We start from the raw sequence: 19,044 nt of genomic DNA on the forward strand, positions 1-19,044 counted from the left end.
GTGCTGATCTGCTTGTTCCTCTCCCAACCCTTCTGCCCCCGCTTCACACACTTGTGTGCACTCTTTCTCTCTCTCAAAATAGAAAAATAGATAAAATCCTTTAAAAAAAAAAAACCTGTCAGAAAAGGATACCTGAGAAAGGCAGTCACTAGAGCACTACAAACGTTTAAAATATTCGTCAGCGAGACACAGTTTAAACGATGATGGGCTAGCAGCATAGTAGAGTACCACACAGCCGTTACAAAGGCCGAGGCCAGCGGTTCTGAACGGAAAAGAAGCAGACTGTAGAATATTTCGAGAAGGATGGAGGAGCACAGCCCTGTGTGTGGAGACAGACGTGGGCAGCTGCATCTCCGAAAGGACACAGAACATGCTAGCACGGGGAGCAAAAAGGAGGGGTTGGGAGTCATGAGGGAGAAACTTGATTTCTTCTCTATCCTTATGCATTCTTTCTTTTATTTTTTTATTTTTAAAGATTTTATTTATTTATTTGACAGACAGAGATCACAAGTAGGCAGAGAGGCAGGCAGAGAGAGGAGGAAGCAGACTCCCTGCTGAGCAGAGAGCCCGATGCGGGGCTCGATCCCAGGACCCTGAGATCATGACCTGAGCCGAAGGCAGAGGCTTTAACCCACTGAGCCACCCAGGCACCCCCACTCTTTCTTTTTTAAAAAAGATTTTATTTATTTATTTATTTATTGGGGGGCGGTGATGGGGGCAGAGGGGGAGGGAGAGAAAGAATCCTCAAGCAGACTTCCCACTGAGCAGGGAGCTTGAGGCAGGGCTCGATCTCAGGACCCCGAGACCACGACCTGAGCCAAAGTCAAGGGGTGCCCCACTGACTGAGCCACCCAGCCACCCCCTCCTTCCACATTCTTGACACTTTCGACCATGTGTCTGAGAACAATTTTCAAGGGAAAAATCTCGTGACAGGCCAGGAGCCACTCACTGTTAGACCCCAACACACATCCCTCAATGGCTAACTGAGCCTTGACCCCCGGATCTCTTTGTCATCTGCTGGGGAGGCCCGGCCCTCCCTTCCACTCTCCCCAGAGCCTCCCCGGGCCTGACTTGGCTGAACCAAGTCAGAGAAGAAGGTTGAGGCGCAGCCGGGCGTGTGGGGAGTGACAGGTGTGAAAGCCATAGGGTGACACAGCGCCGGCCCCTGTGGCTTGAGGAAGGGTGTGCCGGGGAGGTATTGAGCAAGGCAGGGGCCCTGGGTCGCGGAGGGGTTAGGCGCTGTCACCGTGCTTGGCTAACCGTGAGCTGGCGTTCTGGGAGGACTTCCTGGGCCAGAGTCCTTAGGGGGGCAGGGCTGCAAATAGAAGCTAAAATCCACTGGGGGTCAAATCTGGATGGACCATTGATCTTATTAATACTAAAGATAACAACCACACGGGGGACCATTTAGTGAGCGCTTCATCTGGGCCCCAGCTCATGGAATCCTCCTAACAACTCTCCTAGAGGATTCTCGGCGTCTCTAGATGTGTCTCAGGAGGGTGGAACGGTGGCTGAGCTCTTCTGCTAACATGCCTGCACACCTTCCCATTGCCGGGTAAGACCTGGGTCGCTGTGGCCATGAACTCCTTGCTCTTTACATGCCGACCCCACTGCCTTCCTTTAGTTGGTTCTACCACTTAATAGCTGTGTGACTTTGGGTAAGTTCGTAACTCTCTGGGTCTGTTTCCTCCTCTGTAAACTGGAGACCCTGAGTCCTTACATCCCATGTTAGTCCAATACAAATGAGTCAGTAAGCGCAATTTTTTAAAAAGACTTTATTCAGGGGCACCTGGGTGGCTTAGTGGGTTAAGCCGCTGCCTTTGGCTCAGGTCATGATCTCGGGGTCCTGGGATCGAGCCCCACATCGGGCTCTCTGCTCAGCAGGGAGCCTGCTTCCCCCCTGTCTCTCTGCCTACTTGTGATCTCTCTCTCTGTCGAATAAATAAATAAAATCTTAAAAAAAAAGGCTTTATTCATTTGACAGAGGGGCAGAGAGAGAAGGTGCACAAGCAGGGAGGGGGGCAGTAGGCATGGGAGAAGGAGTAGCAGACTCCCGGCAGAGCAGGGAGCTCGATGTGGGGCTGGATCCCGGGACTCTGGGAACAGGACCCGAGCCGAAGGCAGATGCTTAACCCACTGAGCCACCCAGATGTCCCTTTATTTATTTATTTTAGAAAGAGAGGGAGAGAGAGAATCTCGAGCAGACTTTGTGCTGAGAGCGGAGCCTGACACCAGGTTTGATCTCGCTACCCTGAGATCATGACTTGAACCAAAAGCAAGAGTCTGATGTTTAACCGACTGAGCCACTCAGATGTTCCCAGCGTGAAGTTCTTGTAACCATGACTGGCTGCCAGTAAACCTGTGTGCCACGGTTGTTGTTACCCCATATTTAATCAAATGTAAGATGTCACCCATTGAAAAATAATAGATGCCACTCAGGGAAAAAAAGAATGCTGCCGGTTGACTATGTCCCAAGTCTCTTTCATCACTAGAACCTTTATTTTATACTTCCCGAAGGAGCTGTTTATGACTTAGACAGAAATTCTCATATGTAATTCAGAGGCATACATAAAAGGGAAAATAGAAGCAAAATAAATTGGCTTACGGTATTCGGAAAACTCCTTCCCATTTAGACTCCGACAGAGACGGAGGCGCGATGTTTCTGTGTTTCGCCGCCACCTCCCCTGTGAGCCATGGTCAGTCCTGCAGCGCAGCCCACCCCAACGATCCATCAGACAACTCTGAAGCCCGCAGCCCCAGAGCTGTCGCAAGCCAGCTTCGCTCTGGACTTCCGCTTGGGGAACTGTACCGATAAGTCTGGTTCTCTTCCCTGGGGCCTCGCACCCTTTGAGTCCCGGGGTTAAGGGAGTGCTGGCTCGGTTCTTGCCTCCAGGGCTTCCTTCGGAGCTGCTGATGCCCTTTCTGCAGGGTTTGCTGCTTTGAAGCATGGGCGTGTGCAGGCAATGACAACTCTGTTAGGACTGTGGCCAGCCAGGAGACAACTCTACCGTGTAACCTGACTTGGGAGATTTCAGTGGGAGCAAGGAAGTGTCTTGGAATTGATGACACAGGAATAATCTCTGACCTTCGTGCTGGGGGTGGGGGGCTTCCATCCCTCCGGAAGGAGCCCTTGCATATGCTGTTCCTGCTCTCTCTCTTCCTCCCTTCTTTGCCTGCTTCACCCCATCATCCCTGGTCTCAGCTTCCTCATGTGGCCCCCTGCAGGCTGCCTTCCCCGACCATCCCAGGAGTCAGTCCCTTCACTGTCCATGCACATGGTATAGCTGCAATATTACATTTGAGCACAGGTGTGATTTTGGGGGGTCATCTCCCCAGTGAACTGAGCCTTGTGGGTGCAGGGACTTGGGGGCTTTCATTACACCCCAGTATCTAGCGGTGTCTGGCAAGGCGCCGGCAGATGAAAGAATGAATGGAGGCGCCCTCGGGGAACTGGGAGGTCCTCCTGGCCTGTTTGTCTACAAGACATGCTGGGAGTCTCAGCAGTGCAGGGGTGGGGTAGGGAGGGTGAAGAGGAGACATGTTGAAGGCTTCTGCACTATACCCCTTCCTTCAGAGGCCAGAGTCCAGGCCACTTCTTGTTCAGAAGGGGAAATGGAGGCCTGTGAGGTCAGATGTCCTGTCTCAATCTGGTGTGCAGAGAGGATGGGGGAGGGTAGGGCGGAGGAGGGGGACTCACTCCTGGCTGGGGTTCAGAGGAGGTTTGTCGGGGTGGCAGCATCTGACCTCCCCAGGCTTCTGGGTTGGGAGCGGAGCTAGGGTGAGCTTGAGAAACACCGACGGGAAAGCGAAGCCCGGCCATGTCAGAAGAGGCAGGTGTGAACGCCCCGACTCACCACAGGAGGCCCAGCGTCCTTGCAGAGGCCCTGGAAGACAAGAGGCCGAGGTCCTCTCCTCTAGTTTCAAGTTTCCAGAGGGGTGGGGGACTCACCCGCCACTGTCCCCTGTGCCAGGAGGGCTGCGGGAGTCGCTCCGGGATGGCCCCGAGCCCACCTTCCCCTGCTAAGCTCCGGGCCAGTTCTGTGGCCCTGCAGAGATGCTGAGAGGATGTGGGGTGGTGAGGTGGGGGCCGAGGCAGGACTCTGGGGGTGCAGAGGCCCGCCTGCTCCCGGAAGGAGGAAGCTGCAAAGGCTGTCTGTGGCTGGGCCTCGGGATCCCCAACCAGAGGAACTTCCTCTTCCTCTCCGGGCAGGTGTAGCTGCCACAGCGGGACCCACACCCTGACCGTGTCATGGATGGGGGCAAGGGGCCCAGACTCAAAGACTTCCTGAGTGGGAGCCTGGCCACCTGGGTGAGGGGGCAGGTGGGAGGCGCGCGGGAAAGGGACGTGAGCAGCCAGGACGGGCTGGTGCTGGGTTTGCAGGAAGGTCCAGCAGAGTGGGGAGGGGGTAGGGACGGAGGGCAAGGGTGGGCACAGATGTGGGGCTGGAGAAGTCGAGGTAGCTGTGGGGCTGGAAAAGGAGTCCAGACCCAGGGGCCAGGGGCATTCAGGGAAGAGGTGAGGAGGAGGCTGCGCGGGCTCAGGAGGCTGGTCAGAGTGGCTCGGGAGTCATTCTGCTCGTAGGGGAGTTCCTAACCCAGTCGGCTGACCTGGCTCCGTTCCCCACAGGCGCTGGGACTGGCTGGCCTGGTAGGAGAGGCCGAGGAGCCCGAGGGGGAAGAAGAGGAGGAAGGAGAGGGGCCCCTCTGCCCGGAGAAGAAGTTCTTGCATCTCAGCGATGGGGCCCTGCTTCTCCGGGTGCTGGGCATCATGTAAGAAACCACAGGCCAGCCTAGAAGTCCGAGGTGGCCCCTCCCACAACAAGCAGCTGGGAGGAGCCTGAGGGCTGGTGGGAGGAGCCTGGTTGGGGGAGGTGGGGCCTTGATTGTGCCCCCCTCCCACCTAGCTCTCTGTGCCCACAGCGCTCCGAGTTCTCGAGGGGGACCTCGAGTAGTCGGTGGCCGAGAGGGTCCTGCACCCCGGCGGGTGCGGAACCTGAACCACCTATGGGGCAGGCTGCGGGACTTCTACCAGGTGAGGGGCTGGGAAGGGGCGGCTGAGCCTGGGAGGCCCCCATGGGAAGGCCCCACTCCTAGGTCCTGTCTCCTTTGACCCCAGGAGGAGCTGCAGCTGCTGATCCTGTCGCCACCCCCAGACCTCCAGACGCTGGGGTTTCACCCCTTCTCAGGTGCTCTCTCCTACCACCCCTGCCTGCTTCTATCCCCTCGCCCCACCGCTAACTTTCTGTGGCTTGTGCTCCGCAGAGGAGGCGGTGGAGGAGTTGGAAGGCATCCTTCGGCTGTTGCTGGGGGCATCAGTGCAGGTGAGCAGGGCAGGGCAGGGTAGGGTCCAGCACCGAAGGAAGACGTGGAGGCTTCCTGTGCCAGCATTTCCACCGCGTCTCCCCGCAGTGTGAGCACCGGGAACTCTTCATCCGACACATCCAGAGCCTCAGCCTTGAGATCCAGAGTGAGCTGGCTGCTGCCATCCAGGAGGTACTTGGGCTGGTCGAGAGCCTGGGACTGGTACTGCCACCTGGGGGCACCCTGCCCCTCTCCTTCCTCTGCTGAACTTCTCTCCCTACCTGCCCAGGTGACCCAGCCTGGGGCAGGAGTGGTGCTGGCGCTGGCTGGGCCCGAGCCTGGGGAGCTGGAGCCTCCAGAACTGGAGATGTTGTCTAGGAGCCTGCTGGGGACTTTGTTAAGGCTGGCGCGGGAGCGTGACATGGGGGCCCAGGTAGGAGGCACTGTGACCCAGGTGGAGGAATGGGACTGTGGCGCTCCAGATATGGGGGGAGGGTGATGGGGGTTGGGGCCCAGATATGGGGTTGGAGTTGAGGGTCTTCAATGAGCAGAGCTGCAAGTGCCAGATGTGGCTTGTGGTGACCGGGGGGCATGGGTTGGGTTACCTCTGGCTTCTGACCCTCGACTTCCCACAGCGGGTGGCTGAACTGCTGCTGGAGAGAGAGCCGGCGCCCTTGCTGCCAGAGGCTCCTGCCAGGGCTCCCCCAGAGGGCTCCTCCCACCACCTGGCCTTGCAGCTGGCCAACGCCAAGGCCCAGCTGCGGCGCCTGAGGCAGGAGCTGTGAGTACTCCAGTCTCGGATGCGCCCTGGAGGGAGAGGGGCGATTAGACGTGGATAGAGACGTGGTGGCATCAGGCCTGGGGGTTCTGGGTCCCCAGAACCCTCCAGCGTCCCTTTTCTCCAGGGAGGAGAAGGCGGAGCTGCTTCTAGACTCCCAGGCAGAGGTGCAGGGCCTGGAGGCCGAAATCCGACGGCTCCGCCAGGAGGTGCGCTCAGATGCTCCCTGCCGCTGCCGCATTCCCTAGCCCTCTCCTCACGCCTCCTCTGTCCCATCGCCTGCCCCCACCCGGGCTCCTTCCCCTCCCCTAATCCCTCTGGCCCGCGGCTGGCCGTCCCCAGCTCCGCACCGTCTGACTCAGGCCCAGGCACTGTCAGGACAGGCCAAGCGGGCCGAGTTGTACCGCGAGGAGGTAGAGGCGCTGCGGGAGCGGGCCGGTCGCCTGCCCCGCCTGCAGGAGGAGCTGCGACGCTGTCGTGAGCGGCTGCAGGTGGCCGAGGCTTGCAAAAGCCAGCTGGAGGTGAGACGGAGGCGGGGCCTGAAGAGGGCGGGGCTCCGGGCGGGGCCTGGAGGCGGGGCTTGCTGGGGACCCAGTGGACCAGTAGGGGAAACGACTTGGGGCCGGGAGAAGAAAGGTTGGGGTCTAATGGGCAGAGCATTCGCGGCTAGGAGAAAGGGGTGAGGTGGTGCCTGGGGAGAGGCTGTCTGGAGAATGGGGCAGACGGAGAGGAGAGGTGGGGGCGGTAGGTAAGTGTAGGTCCTGGAGAGGAGGATGGGGCCGAGTGCTGGCGAAGAACTGTCTGGAGAGCGCCCTTCGCAGTGGAGCCTAGAGGGATGCCACCTTGGGAGGGGTTCGTGGGGAAGAATGGGCCTGGCCTACATCGGAGGGGGCGGGGCCAGATGCTAAGGAAGTGGTACCTGGATGGACCCTGGAGAGGGAGGAGCAGGTGGGAGGGAGAGGCGGGGCCTGGAGAGCAAGCGGGCGCAGGGTCGGATGAAGGAGGGAAGGCGGGGTCTGTGGCCCTGGGGTGCTTGGGGGGTTAGCATCACATCGCCACTTGTTTCTGCTCCCCCCACCAGGAGGAACGGGTTCTCTCCGGGACTCTGGAAGCTTCCAAGGTGCTCCTGGAGGAGCAGCTGGAGGCTTCTCAAGAGCGCTGCGCTAGGCTGCACGAGGCTCAGCGTGAGAACCTGCTGCTGCGGACCCGTTTGGGCGAGGCCCATGCGGTGAGATGGCCCGAGTGACCCCCAGTCAGTGTCATCTGTGACCCTTGGCGACCCCAGTGGTTCCCCCAGAGTTCTCTAGTGCTCCCTAGGACCCTTGACTCCTTGTTTCCCCTAGTGATCTAGCCCACACGTTTGGCCTGGCCGTGGTGGGCAAGGCTTGTCTGACCCTGACCCGCCCCCAGGAGCTGGACACTCTGCGGCATCAGGTGGAGCAGCTGGCAGAGGAGAACGTGGAGCTGGAGCTGGAGCTTCAGCGGAGCCTGGAGCTGCCCCTGGGGTCTCCGGGGGAGGGTGAGTAGGGCCCCTGCGGAGGGGCCGAGACTGTGGGACTGGCTGCCTGTTTTCCTGCAACTCCAGTGGGGATGGCTTCTGACTTCATTCTCATCCCAAGGTGTTGGGAACCAGGGATCTTGGCAAAGGGTGTGGAGGGGTCCTAACCACATCTCCCATGTCCTAGCCCCTGTGCCAGGAGCAGTCCCCTCACTTCATGATGAAGTGAGAGAGGCAGAGGCTGGGCGGTTGCAGACCCTGGAGAGGGAGAATCGGGAGCTTCGGGCCCTGCTGCAGGGGCTCCGGGGGCAGCCTGAGGGCCGGGTGAGTACACTCCTCCACCCATCTTAGTTGGTCCTTCCCTGCCTCCTCCTGGGGGCTTGACCCTTCCTCTCCTGTGCCCTCAGCACCCCCTGCTGGAGGAGCGGAGCGAGGACTCCTTGGTTCCTGAGCTGCATGCGGCTCCCCAGGCTTGCCTGGCCTCAGAGGCGCGACCCCAGGATTTGGTTGGCCAGGTCAGGGATGAAGGCTCCGAGGCCTCGGGCCCGGCTTCCCCAGTACCAGACTCGGCCCTTGAGAGAGTAGCTGTGCTTCCCCAGGCTTCTGACTCAGACGCACAGGTGATACAAAGGCCCCTCCCGATGGCTGCCACGGCCCCCCAGACTTCAGACTTGACCCTCCAGGAATCAGACCACGTTGGAGCAATACAGGAGCCCCCGGAGAAGACCAGCCATGGAGCCCTTCTCCAGACTCCCAGCGCTGTGGTGGCCCCTCAAGGTCCAGGGGTAGAAACTCAGGCCGAGCTGTTGGGAGGAGAGACTGGAGAGTCAGGGCCCAAAGCTCAGGTGCTGAGACAGGAGGGCCCTGCAAGCAAGCCTGGATCCTCAGAGCCCAGCCTCCGCGCGCAGCTGGAGGAGCAGGAGACCCTAGGCCAAGGGCTGGACCTACCCCAAGGGCAGAGAGAGGCCAGAGAGCATGAACAGAAACTGGAGGGGACGGTTGGGGACCCAGGCCAGCAAAATCCCCAGCAGAAGCCGGAAGGGGCCCTGGAGGCCCAGACCTGGGAAGGGCCCGTCCCAAGGGAGATCCTGGCTGGTGATGTCCCTGAGCAGGAGGCCATGAGGGAGGAGGTGACAAGACTCAGGAGAGAGGCCGAGGCCCTTCGAGCGGAGCTAGAGGCTCAGGCCCGGAGGCTTGAGGCCCGAGGCATGGAGGCTGCCCGCCTCTCTGAGGAGCTGGCTCAGGCACGGAGGGCAGAGACGGAGGCCCATCGGGAGGTGGAGGCCCAGGCCCGGGAGCAGGCTCGACTGCGGGAGGCAGTGGAGGCAGCTGGCCGGGAGCTGGAGGCCGTGTCGCGGGAACGGGAGGCGCTGGTGGAGGCCCTGGCAGCTGCAGGCCGAGAGCGGAGGCAGTGGGAGCGCGAGGGGCCCAGACTGAGGGCCCGGGCGGAGGCAGCGGAGGAGCGGCTGCAAATGCTGGAGAGCGATGGCCGCCGGCACCTGCAGGAGGCTGAGAGGGAGAAGCAGGCCCTCCGGGAGGTATGTCCGGGCTCACAGCCTGGGGTAGGAAGTAGGGTTCTGGGCTGGTTGCTGGGGTTTGGGTTATCAATTCCATCAGTGGCCCCAGAGTGCTTGGCACCTACTGGGGCTGGAGAGAGGAAGGTGCCTTCCACCCCTGCCTTCCAAGAGGTGCTGGGCCCAGGACACTGGACTGATGGATGTCCCCTCCCCCTCTCCCTGGTGGGGCGGGCCGTAGGAGGAGATAAGAGTGTGGGTTTGGAGCCAGACCGCCTGGGGGTTCAGTCCTGGCTCTCAGACTGTGGGAGCCGACTCCCCTCCACCCTATTTCTCCTTCTGTAAAACGGGGGCGCTCATCGCTGTCTCGGGTCTTTCGGGAAACCAAGGGAGATAACTGTGTGATGAGCCTAGTTTATGCCAGACAAAGGCTCAAGACATGTTAATTATATTTTTAAAAAGATCTATTTATTTATTTTGATTTTTGAGAGAAGGGGGAAAGGGGCAGGGGGTGAGGGTGAGGGCAGGAGTGAATGTCAAGCAGACTCCAACACGGGGCTCGATCCCACGACCCTGAGATCATGACCTGAGCCGAAATCAAGAGTCGGACTGTTTACTGACTGAGCCATCCGGTGCCCCAAGACAAGTTGATTATTATTAATATTATTTTTAAGATTTTAAAATTTCTTTGAGAGAGAGAGAGAGTGTGAGTGCAGGGGGAGGGGCAGAGGAAGAGGGAGACAAGCAGACTACCCACTGAGCAGGGATCCTGACCCGGGGCTCGATCCCAGGACCCCAAGATTATGACCTGGACTGAAATCAAGAGTCAGACACTCAAGCAGCTGAGCCACTCAGGTGCCCCAAGACCTGTTGCAAAGGATGCAGGAGGCCATGGGAGAGGGAGCTGGTGCTGGGGTGGAGGCAAGGAGGCTTCGGAGAAGGGTGTGAGGAAGGGTCCGGCTCCCACTAGGTGGGAAGGGCACTTTAGAGGGAACAGCATGTGCGGAGACCTGAAGGCATTACAGATGCTCAGGTGCCTGATGGGTGGGGGGTTCACCAGTTCACCAGCAGGTTCGTACTGGGCAGGGCCTCATCTTCCTTTCAAGCCGAGGAAGGAGTTGTGGTGGTTCTTGGGAAGGAAATGATCTCAATGACCTTTACATGAGGGCCATGACCTTTAAACCAGCAGAGTATTGAAGGGGGGGCCCGAGTTGCGAGGCCCCTCAGGGGAAGCGGAGGAGGCTAGGAGGCGATAGGAAGGGTGTTCAAAGCTTTGCGCAGTGGCAGTATCGTAGCCAATGAGGTTTATCCGAGGCGCGATTATTGCTAATTGAAAAGGAAGGGTGTTCAGGCCCGGGGCCCCATGCTGCAGGGGTGGGGTATGCACACTAGGAATCGAATCTTCCAGCTGAGCCATTTCCAGTCTCATCCCTGTTGTCCAAATGAGGACCCTGAGATTCAGAAAGAAGGGGTCATTTGCTGAGAGCCCTCTCGGGCGGAGAGGAGCTGGAACACACTGTTGGGTTGACCCGGGGTGAGGCGTCAGGCAGAGCAGGGCAGGGGAGTGGGGGAATGGGGGTGCGGGGGGAAGGTAGGTGGAGAGGGGGTCTCTGGGGTTCACTCTGTAGGATGTGACTGAGCCACACCATCAGGCACACCCGGCTTCTGGCCCAGATCTCCGACGAGCTGGCTGTGCCATTAGGGGCATGGTCCTTAACGTGTCTCGTGTCCTGGGAAGCTCGAATTCAGATGACCTGCCTTCCCGGTGACTGTGGAGAGCTGGGGGCAGCTGGGGAGTGGGGATGCCAGCAGGCGGGCAGGGCAGGTGAGGGTAAGGCATGCTCCGAGGACTGAGGACTGAGCGCTGGAAGAGCCTGAGGACAAAGGGGAATTTTGTGAGATTTCCTGGCCAGAGCGGTTCTGGTGATGACTGGGTGTGGTGTAGGCGGAGGTGGCTAGGCGGGGAGGTCAGGGAACCTGAGGCCAGGCGGCCCCGTCCCTGTGGGCTGGGTGGAGGGCAGGAGGTGCAGTGGGGGCAGGGTGCTGAGGACCTGGAAGAGGCCAGTTCTGGGGTTTGGCCCGAGGTTCAGGTTTCTTCATGGGTACCACTGTTCTTTCTACCCTTAGCCCTTGGGTTCTCCTGGGTGTGGGCCAGCAGGCAGCAGGGCCTCATGGAACTCGTAGTTTTTCCAGTGAGAGGCAGTGGCCAAGGGTGTCCAGAAGGACAGTCGCCCCAGGGGAGACTCGGTGGGGTTGCAAACCCAGGAAGGTCAGAGCAGCAGCGGTAGACTTGGTGTCCAGAGACAGGCTTTGGTAGGCAGCTGGTCCGAGTTGGCCCTGGCTTGTGGTTTCATCCTGCCAGGGCCCCTGCATCTCAGAATGGTTTGGTCTATCTCTGCATCCCGCTCTGCCCCCTTCCGCAATGGTGCAGCCCAACCGCCATAGGACTCCGGCCCCCGCAGCATCTCTCTCCCCACCCACCAGCCCCCTCTGAGGTTGGGCCTGACATTCACCCAGTTCCTGTCCTCTGTCCCCATCCCTCTGTGGCCCAGGGCACTCCTCCTGTCTGCCTCTTCCAAATCCCTCTTTCCCTCACGTGGCCAGCATGGCCTCATCACGGAGGACACGGCTCGCTGCCACTGGGCACACGAGGAACCGTGGGCTCAGAGAGGTAAAGACACTTGACTGGCGAGCGTCTCTGACTCCTGGACCATGGGTCTCCTTCCTCCGCCGCCAAGCTTACCTCCCAGCTCGTCCGCAGTCACTCTGAGAGGTGGCCAGGCTTTGTTCCCATTTTACAGATGGAGAAGTAGAAGGCCAAAGGGTTAAAGATCTTGGCCCAGGATGGGGCGCCTGGCTTGCTCCATCAGTAGAATACGTGACTCTAGATCTCAGGGTCATGAGAACCTACTTATAAAGATATTTTCCTAGGGTGATGGAAGAAAGACAGATAGCTAGGTCTCCAGATGCCATCTGGCCCTCCCTGGGGAAGGATGGGGGAGGGTGGTGGTCTTCCCTAACGTTCTGAGCCTGCTGTGCCTGCCCTCAGGAGCTCGAGAAGGCCGTGGTGCGGGGCCGGGAGCTGGGCTCGCGGCTGGAGCATCTGCAGAGCGAGCTGAAGCAGGCTGCCCTGGAGCGCCAGGAATTTCTCCGGGAGCAAGAGCTCCAGCACCAGAGGTGGGGTGTGGCCCCAGGGCAGAGAGGGGGCAGCCGGGACTGGGGGAGGGGTTGGTGCCATGGCTTTTCCTGACAGGTACCAGGGCCTAGAGCAGCGGCTGGAAGCTGAGCTGCAGGCGGCGGCCACCAGCAAGGAGGAGGCCCTGAGGGAGCTCAAGACCAGGGCTCTGCAGCTAGAAGAGGAGCTGGTCCAGGTGAGGCGTGCGGAACGCTGGCAGCCTCGTCCTACCCCGCCCTCCATCCTGCCTGCACACATCCAGGGCTGTGCACGCTCCGGTCCCTCTAGCCCCGTGCTGGTCTTGCCCCTTGAGTTTTGGCCCGTCTTTTGCCTTGTGCCCCATTTGGGGGTGTCTTGGAGAGTGCCCCGTGCTTGGGGGTCAGGCGGACCCTGCCCAGGCTCTGGAATCTTCCGGGGTCCTGGAGCCTTGTTTCCCTCATTCGTCTGGCGGACGTACCCCAGTGGCTCTGCTTGGAGGTGCCGGCTGTGTTTCTCCAGGGCCTCACCGCTCCCGAGTGAGCTCAGTTACGGCCCTTTTTCTTGGCTGGCCATTGTTTCTGAGGCTCCCAGCTCAGGGCTCAGCTCTGGGGTGTGGGGAGGCCCAAGAACAGGCAAGGACACAGGTCACCATAACACGGGGTGTCAGGGGACAGCGGGCCCCCAGCAGAGCCCCTGGTGGGTGCATGTAGCTTGGCTGGGGGGGAAGTGGCGTTGAAACCCGAGGCCCAGAGGAAAAGCAGGGTGGAGAGAGGCTGGAAAATGCTGTAGAACTGAGTGACACAGAGCAGGGCAGATGGAGAGTGACAGATGGAGTGTGGGGGTGGGGGAACCCATGATGGATGGGGGAGGGGCACGGCCGAAGGGGTGAGGGTCCCCTGGGTTAGGTTCTTGCACCATCCTCAGGCCTCCTCCACGCTCCCGCGTGACCTCCCGGGGCCTCTCCTTGCAGCTGCGCCAGGGCCCCGACGGGCTGCGGTTGGACAGATACGCTGAGCCTAGGACCCCGGGGGCCCAGAGTGGGCGGCTCATCGAGGTGGAGCGCAGCGTGAGTGTGACCCGTGGCGGGCATGGGGAGAGGGGTTTGGCCCAGTGGCCTGGCCCCTGCTGACCCCCCACTCCTCTCTGGGCAGAATGCGACGCTGGTGGCCGAGAAGGTGGCTCTGCAGGGGCAGCTGCAGCACCTGGAGGGACAGCTGGGGAGTCTGCAGGGGCGCGCCCAGGAGCTCCTGCTGCAGAGCCAGCGTGCCCAGGAGTATAGCAGCCGCCTGCAGGTGGGTGGCGGTCTGGGTGCCCTGTCCCCTGCCCTAGCTCACGCCCCCTTTCCTCTGCCACCCACTGTTTTCTCTGCCCTAGCTCCCAGCCTACCGCCTTTCCTGTTCCCTTGTGCCTGACCTCTGAACACCCTAATCGGCACCCCTCTTCCCTGCTCCTGCTCCCTTGTACTTGCCCCCTCTGGCCCGGTCTTCCCCCTTCCCCTCACCTCTGTGGTTTTGCTCAGCTCCATCCCTCTCAACAGCCAGCCCTTAGTCCCTACTGCTTTCCCTGCCCTTACCCCGCCCCGGCTTCCCCACCCCTGCCCTGTCCCCTCCACGGCCTGGCACCAGCACCCATCTCCGTGATACCGCTCCCCTCTTCTTGCCCACTAACCCTGCCTCTGCTTTCTGTTCCCTGTCACCCCCGCTCCAGTGCTCTGCCTCTGTAGTTCTCTCTTGGATCCTCTGCCCTGCCCCTCGCCTTTTGTGCCCCGTCCCTTACCTCTTTCGGAACTGGGATCACACCCACTCCTCTGCCTAGGCTGAGAAGTCTGTGCTGGAGATGCAGGGGCAGGAGCTGCACCGGAAGCTGGGGGTGCTGGAGGAGGAGGTGCGGGTGGCGCGGCAGTCCCAGGAGGAGACCCGGGGGCAGCAGCAGGCTCTGCTTCGCGATCATGAGGCCCTGGCCCAGCTGCAGCGGCGGCAGGAGGCCGAGCTAGAGGGACTGCTGGTGCGGCACCGTGACCTCAAGGCTAACATGCGGGCCCTGGAGCTGGCCCACCGGGAACTGCAGGGCCGGTGAGCCTCCCCCAGACTCCCGGCTTCTCTCCCCAGCACCCCCAACCTGCGTGGAGCAGACTCCCTGGGTGGGTCTGACCGCCCCCTGCTTCTCCTGCCCAGAAGCACCACCACTCAACACAGCCAGCTCTGCTGCCATGGCCTCACGTGTGGCTGGGCTCTGGGCTGAGCTCACCCCAAGGCTCGTTCTTCATGGGCAGTGGTGGGCACCCCGCCAGCATTCTGCTCCTTGGCTTTGTTTGGGGGCCGGTGCTTAGGAGAGGGCGGACCCCAGAGAGTCTGGCTGCCTGCTTGCTCCGGCCCCAGGTCTCTGCAGCCCTCTCGGTCCCTGTGCATCCCAGGCACGAGCAGCTGCAGGCCCAGAGGGCTAGCGTGGAGGCGCAGGAGATGGCCTTGCTGGCAGAGCGAGAACGCCTGATGCAGGACGGGCATCGGCAGCGCGGCCTGGAGGAGGAGCTGCGAAGGCTGCAGAGCGAGCATGACAGGTACCAGCCCTGGCACGGGCCCCGCTGCTCTCGGGCCAGGTCTCTGTGTTCCTGTCTGCGAAGTGGGTTGGTGGTGAGTTAGACACTGTCCCTGTGGGATCCCGCTTTGGTTCCTCTCCCCCAACAGGGCTCTTCTGGCCCCCGTGGGAGGCCTGGGATGGGGACCGAGTGCCCTGGGAGAGCAACTCTACCGGGTTCTGCAGGGCTCAGAAGCTGCTGGCCGAGGTGTCACGGGAGCGGGGTGAGCTGCAGGGGGAACGCGGGGAGCTGCGGGGCCGGCTGGCGCGGCTGGAGCTGGAGCGGGCCCAGCTGGAGGTGCAGAGCCAGCGTCTGCGTGAGTCCAACCAGCAGCTAGACCTCAGCGCCTGCCGGCTGACCACGCAGTGCGAGGTGTGGTGAGGGGTGGGCGGCGGCCTGCTGGGGGCTGGGGAGTGGTCCGTGGGGGGTTGGGCAGGGAGGAGGGATGGAAGGTAGCCACCTGGAGCCCCATTAAATCCCCCACCTGCCCTACTGTCTGCCTGCCACCCCCCCAGCTGTTGACAGAGCTTCGGAGTGCCCAGGAAGAGGAGAATCGGCAGCTGCTCGCCGAGGTTCAGGCCCTGAGCCGGGAGAACCGGGAGCTCCTGGAGCGCAGCCTGGAGAGCCGGGACCACCTGCACCGTGAGCAGCGCGAGTACCTGTGAGCAGGCCGTGGGGGGCCCAGCTTGGCTGCCCAGAGCCGGGGCGGGTCCTGGAGACCCCGTGCCTGCTCGTGGGGTGATGCCCAGGGAAAGGGCTGGGGCTGACTACCTGGGACTCAGGACAGCAGCGGTTCGCCAACACTGGATTAGCCCCAGTGTCCTGAGCCTCCCTCCTGCCTGGCCTCATGCCTGTGTCCTCCCTCCTGCTCGCAGGGACCAGCTCAATGCGTTGCGCCGTGAGAAGCAGAAGCTGGTGGAGAAGATCATGGACCAGTACCGAGTGCTGGAGCCCGGGCCTCTGCCCCGGATCAAGTGAGGGGCCCGTCCACCCCCTGGAGCCGGGGATCCTCCCAACCTCTGCCCCTGCCCTGCCCTCTCCAGGCCCCGATGAGGGTTTGCCTGGCTTTTGCCATCCCCAACGTGGACCTCTTGTCCCTCCTTCCTCCCTGGCCTTACCCCCTCTTGTGCCCTCTTGCCCCCAGGAAGGGCAGCTGGTTGGCAGACAAGGTGAAGAGGCTGATGCGGCCCCGGCGGGAGGGAGGCCCCCATGGGGGGCCACGCCTGGGGGCCGATGGGGCTGGCAGCACCGAGAGCCTGGGGGGCCCCCCAGAGACGGAGCTCTCCGAGGGCAGGGAGGCAGATGGGACAGGTGGGTCTGGGGGCCAGGTGACCAGGATGGTCCCAACCCCATGTCTCCTATTCTCACCCTGGTGCTTGCCAACGCCCTTGGCTCTCCCTTCCTCTTGTGTACCCCGCTGGCCTTCCCTGTTCCCTCAGCTCGTGCCTCCCTCCTGCCAGCGCTGCCACTCATCCCATCCTGCGGGCCCGCAGCGGTGTTTAGGACCTCAGAGCAGCAGGGGACTTTAGCAAGAGGTCATTTATCCCAGGCCCAGGGAGGGGACATGCCTTGCCCAAGGTCACACAGTGGGTTAGTGTTAGAGCCAGCTCAGGCCAGCCTCCTGTCACCTCCCTCCTTCACCCAGACCTCACCCCTGACTCTTGCAGCCTCCTTTCCTTGCCCTTTTGCAGCATCAGCCCGCTCGCCCCTCCGCTCTGCCCAGCCCCTCCCTGCACAGCTCCACACCCTGCCTCCCTATACCTTTGCAGGATCCCTTTCCCCTGCACCCATGCGCCGGGCCCAGAGCTCCCTCTGCCTTCGGGATGAGACTCTGGCAGGGGGGCGGCGGCGGAAACTCAGCTCGAGATTCCCGGTGGGGCGAAGCTCTGAGTCGTTCAGCCCCGGGGACACCCCCAGGCAGCGATTCCGACAGCGCAGGCCGGGCCCCCTGGGCGCGCCCACCTCCCATGGCAAAGGTGAGAGACCAGGGTCCCTGCTCCCATTTGCTCTCTGGCTCCCTTGGACCCAGCAGCCCCTTGGCTTTCCCTCCGGTCCCTTGGGTCTCCGCACAAGCCCTGCCCACCTCTGCTCTGGTCCCCATGGCCCATTGGCTGCCTTGTGCTCTCCCAGGACCCAGCGTGGGGTGGGATGGCTCTATCGAGACCCTGTCGGAACACAAAGCCGATGCTGACGGAGAGGGTGAGTGGGGGTATCTGGCCTGCCGGGGCCCGTGGTGCATCCACTCATCTACTTGACAGTGAGCCTTTCCCGAGTGCCAGGTGATATACGCTAGGGATACAGCAGGGGATCCAGCTGGAGATACAGCAGCGAGCATTCGGGTGCAGGAGGGAGATAGTAAACAGTGTGCATCAAAATAGTAATTATCTACAACGGCCCTGTCCAGTGGAAATAGGACGTGAGCTACATGTGTAATTTAAAATTTTCTAGTAACCTCATCAGAAAAGTAAAAGGAGACTGGTAAAATTAATTTTTAAAAAAAGATTTTATTTATTTATGGGGAAAAAGCCAGGGATAGCAAGGAGAGAGGGAGCAGGCAGGAGAGAGAGAAGCGGCTCCCCACTCAGCAGGGCGTCCGATGTGGGACTTCATCCCAGGACCCTGGGATCGGGACCTGAGCCGAAAGCAGACACTTAATGACTGAGCCACCCAGGCATTCCCCTGGCTTTTTTTTTTTTTTTTTTTAAATGGCTTTATTTATTCAGGTAAAATTAATTTGAATAACATATTTTATTTATCCCATTATACCTGAACTGTTACCATTTCAAGCTGTCATCAGTGTGGAAATTCATTAATGAGCTATTTTAATTAATTCATTATTATTAGTTATCCTTTATTAACGAGAGAGTTTGTATTATTTTTTTCTGGCTACGACCTTGAGCCCAGTGGCCGTTTTACACTCCGGCACGTGGAGGTTCAGATGGGCCACATCTCCCGTGCTTGGTCCCGCGCTGGGCAGCTCAGCCCCAGAATGTTAGGAGATGGCCATGCTCTGGGAAGGACGGAGAGCAGGGGGAAGGTCAGGAGCGCTGGGTGGGGCAGGTGGCAGTTTTGACTATAGTGCTCAGGGTGGTCCTGAGAGAGGAGGTGAAGTGGGAGCAAAGACTAGGAGGTGAGAGTTTTTCCTGTCAACATGCCTAGGGACAAGCATTTCAGGCAGAGGGAACAGCTGAAGCAAAGGTCTGGCAAGTTCAAGGACAGGCAAGGTGGCCAGTGCAGCTGGAGTGGGGGTGGGGAGGGCTGGGGAGGGCTGGGGGGGGTGGGGAGATGCGGTGAGCTGCAAGGGGCAGTGGGAGGGGCAGAAGGTGGAGGGCCCTGGGGGGCCACCTGGAATGCTGGGAGCTCCTGTGGGAGCGGGTGTGAGCTGAGCCTTCCCCTTCAGGCCTCGAGGTGCAGGAACCGGAGAAACGCCCTCTCACCCCTTCCCTCAGCCAGTGACGCCCTGTGGACTGGGGGCTTGGGAGTGCGGTCCTTTCACTACCGGAGTCCCAGTGCGGGCCTCTGGCCGCCCGAGAACTCAGGGATCCAGGCCACCTGGAGCCAGTCCTTGGACAAGGAGGCCTGGGCCCCCAGCTCCTCCGATGCCTACCCTGGGGCCCTGAGATGGAGCAGGGATAAGCCTGTGGACAGAGGGGACAGCTGGTTCCCAGGAGCAGCTCCTCGCCAGGGTACTGGCTCTGCCTTGTGGCCCTCGCTGAGGAGGCCGGCTCTGGGTGACCCCCCAGCTGAAGGAGATGGGCAGAGGTGGGCACGAGAGCCCGCTGCCTGGTCTGGGCGGGGGGCCAAGGACCGTTCACTGGGGAGGGTGACCTGGGCCCCTCTCTGAGCTGTATCTGGGATGCAAGGGTCATGAGAATAAAGCCGGGATAAGACCAACTGAATCTGTGTTCTGTGTCTGCTGGCCGTAGCCAGGAGTCCCAGGGCACCTGCGATGCACACAGCCGACGTCTGTGTGGGCTGGGTTCCTTCGTGCCCATGGGCTTCTTCATCCTGCCCAGGGCGGCAAAGGGCTTTCTTCGAGAGATGGGCTAGTCGGGCTTGCTTGGATGTCCCAGTGGGCTGGGGAGGTAGGGTTCTGGGCAGCCCAAGTCTGGGCTCTGTCTTTGCTGAGAAGGCGGGGTCTGGGCTCCAGGGAAGCCCCAGATGCTCCAACCCCTCCTCCTCCTCTACTTTTACTTCTTCCTGGCTCCTCATCCTCTTTCCCCA

The 19,044-nt window shown here is 61.0% G+C and overlaps 1 protein-coding gene and 1 long non-coding RNA gene across 12 annotated transcripts; one reads left to right on the plus strand and one right to left on the minus strand.

The window, feature by feature from the left end:
* The first annotated feature begins 1,247 nt into the window (after positions 1 to 1,247).
* CCDC88B (coiled-coil domain containing 88B) lies at positions 1,248 to 18,714 on the plus strand. Of its 11 annotated transcripts, none has more exons than XM_082748179.1 (29): positions 1,248 to 1,555; positions 2,634 to 2,859; positions 4,211 to 4,309; positions 4,628 to 4,770; positions 4,921 to 5,032; positions 5,117 to 5,186; positions 5,263 to 5,321; positions 5,410 to 5,493; positions 5,591 to 5,734; positions 5,937 to 6,082; positions 6,207 to 6,288; positions 6,442 to 6,600; positions 7,161 to 7,307; positions 7,490 to 7,598; positions 7,765 to 7,901; positions 7,985 to 9,115; positions 12,141 to 12,268; positions 12,345 to 12,462; positions 13,216 to 13,311; positions 13,397 to 13,537; positions 14,061 to 14,317; positions 14,659 to 14,802; positions 15,006 to 15,192; positions 15,336 to 15,481; positions 15,696 to 15,794; positions 15,965 to 16,131; positions 16,590 to 16,796; positions 16,951 to 17,019; positions 18,221 to 18,714. In XM_082748179.1, exons 3-29 carry the CDS (start codon positions 4,250 to 4,252, stop codon positions 18,274 to 18,276), a joined length of 4,398 nt encoding a protein of 1,465 aa, XP_082604305.1. In that variant the 5' UTR covers positions 1,248 to 1,555; positions 2,634 to 2,859; positions 4,211 to 4,249; the 3' UTR covers positions 18,277 to 18,714. The 11 variants fall into 11 exon arrangements, 8 of the variants coding, with proteins under 8 accessions (XP_082604305.1, XP_082604304.1, XP_082604307.1 ...); XM_082748181.1 differs by having other exon boundaries at positions 1,255 to 1,627; positions 2,634 to 2,696; XM_082748177.1 differs by having other exon boundaries at positions 1,255 to 1,555; positions 2,634 to 2,696.
* On the minus strand, positions 2,473 to 5,992 carry LOC309873180. Its single transcript, XR_014316217.1, has 2 exons — positions 5,907 to 5,992; positions 2,473 to 3,884 (listed from the first exon to the last, which is right to left on the minus strand). It is a non-coding gene; the product is annotated as an uncharacterized lncRNA (long non-coding RNA).
* Positions 18,715 to 19,044: the final 330 nt, after the last annotated feature.

This window comes from Mustela nivalis (genome assembly GCF_964662115.1).
Source record: "Mustela nivalis genome assembly, chromosome: 9".
Classification (NCBI taxonomy): domain Eukaryota; kingdom Metazoa; phylum Chordata; class Mammalia; order Carnivora; family Mustelidae; genus Mustela; species Mustela nivalis.

Excerpts from the sequence above, each read along its gene's own strand:
- CCDC88B (XM_082748179.1), top strand. The coding sequence starts at position 4,250 with ATGGATGGGGGCAAGGGGCCCAGACTCAAAGACTTCCTGAGTGGGAGC. Across the intron at positions 6,601-7,160 it reads CTTGCAAAAGCCAGCTGGAG|GAGGAACGGGTTCTCTCCGG; the intron begins GTGAGACGGAGG and ends TCCCCCCACCAG. Across the intron at positions 15,482-15,695 it reads CGTGAGCAGCGCGAGTACCT|GGACCAGCTCAATGCGTTGC; the intron begins GTGAGCAGGCCG and ends TCCTGCTCGCAG.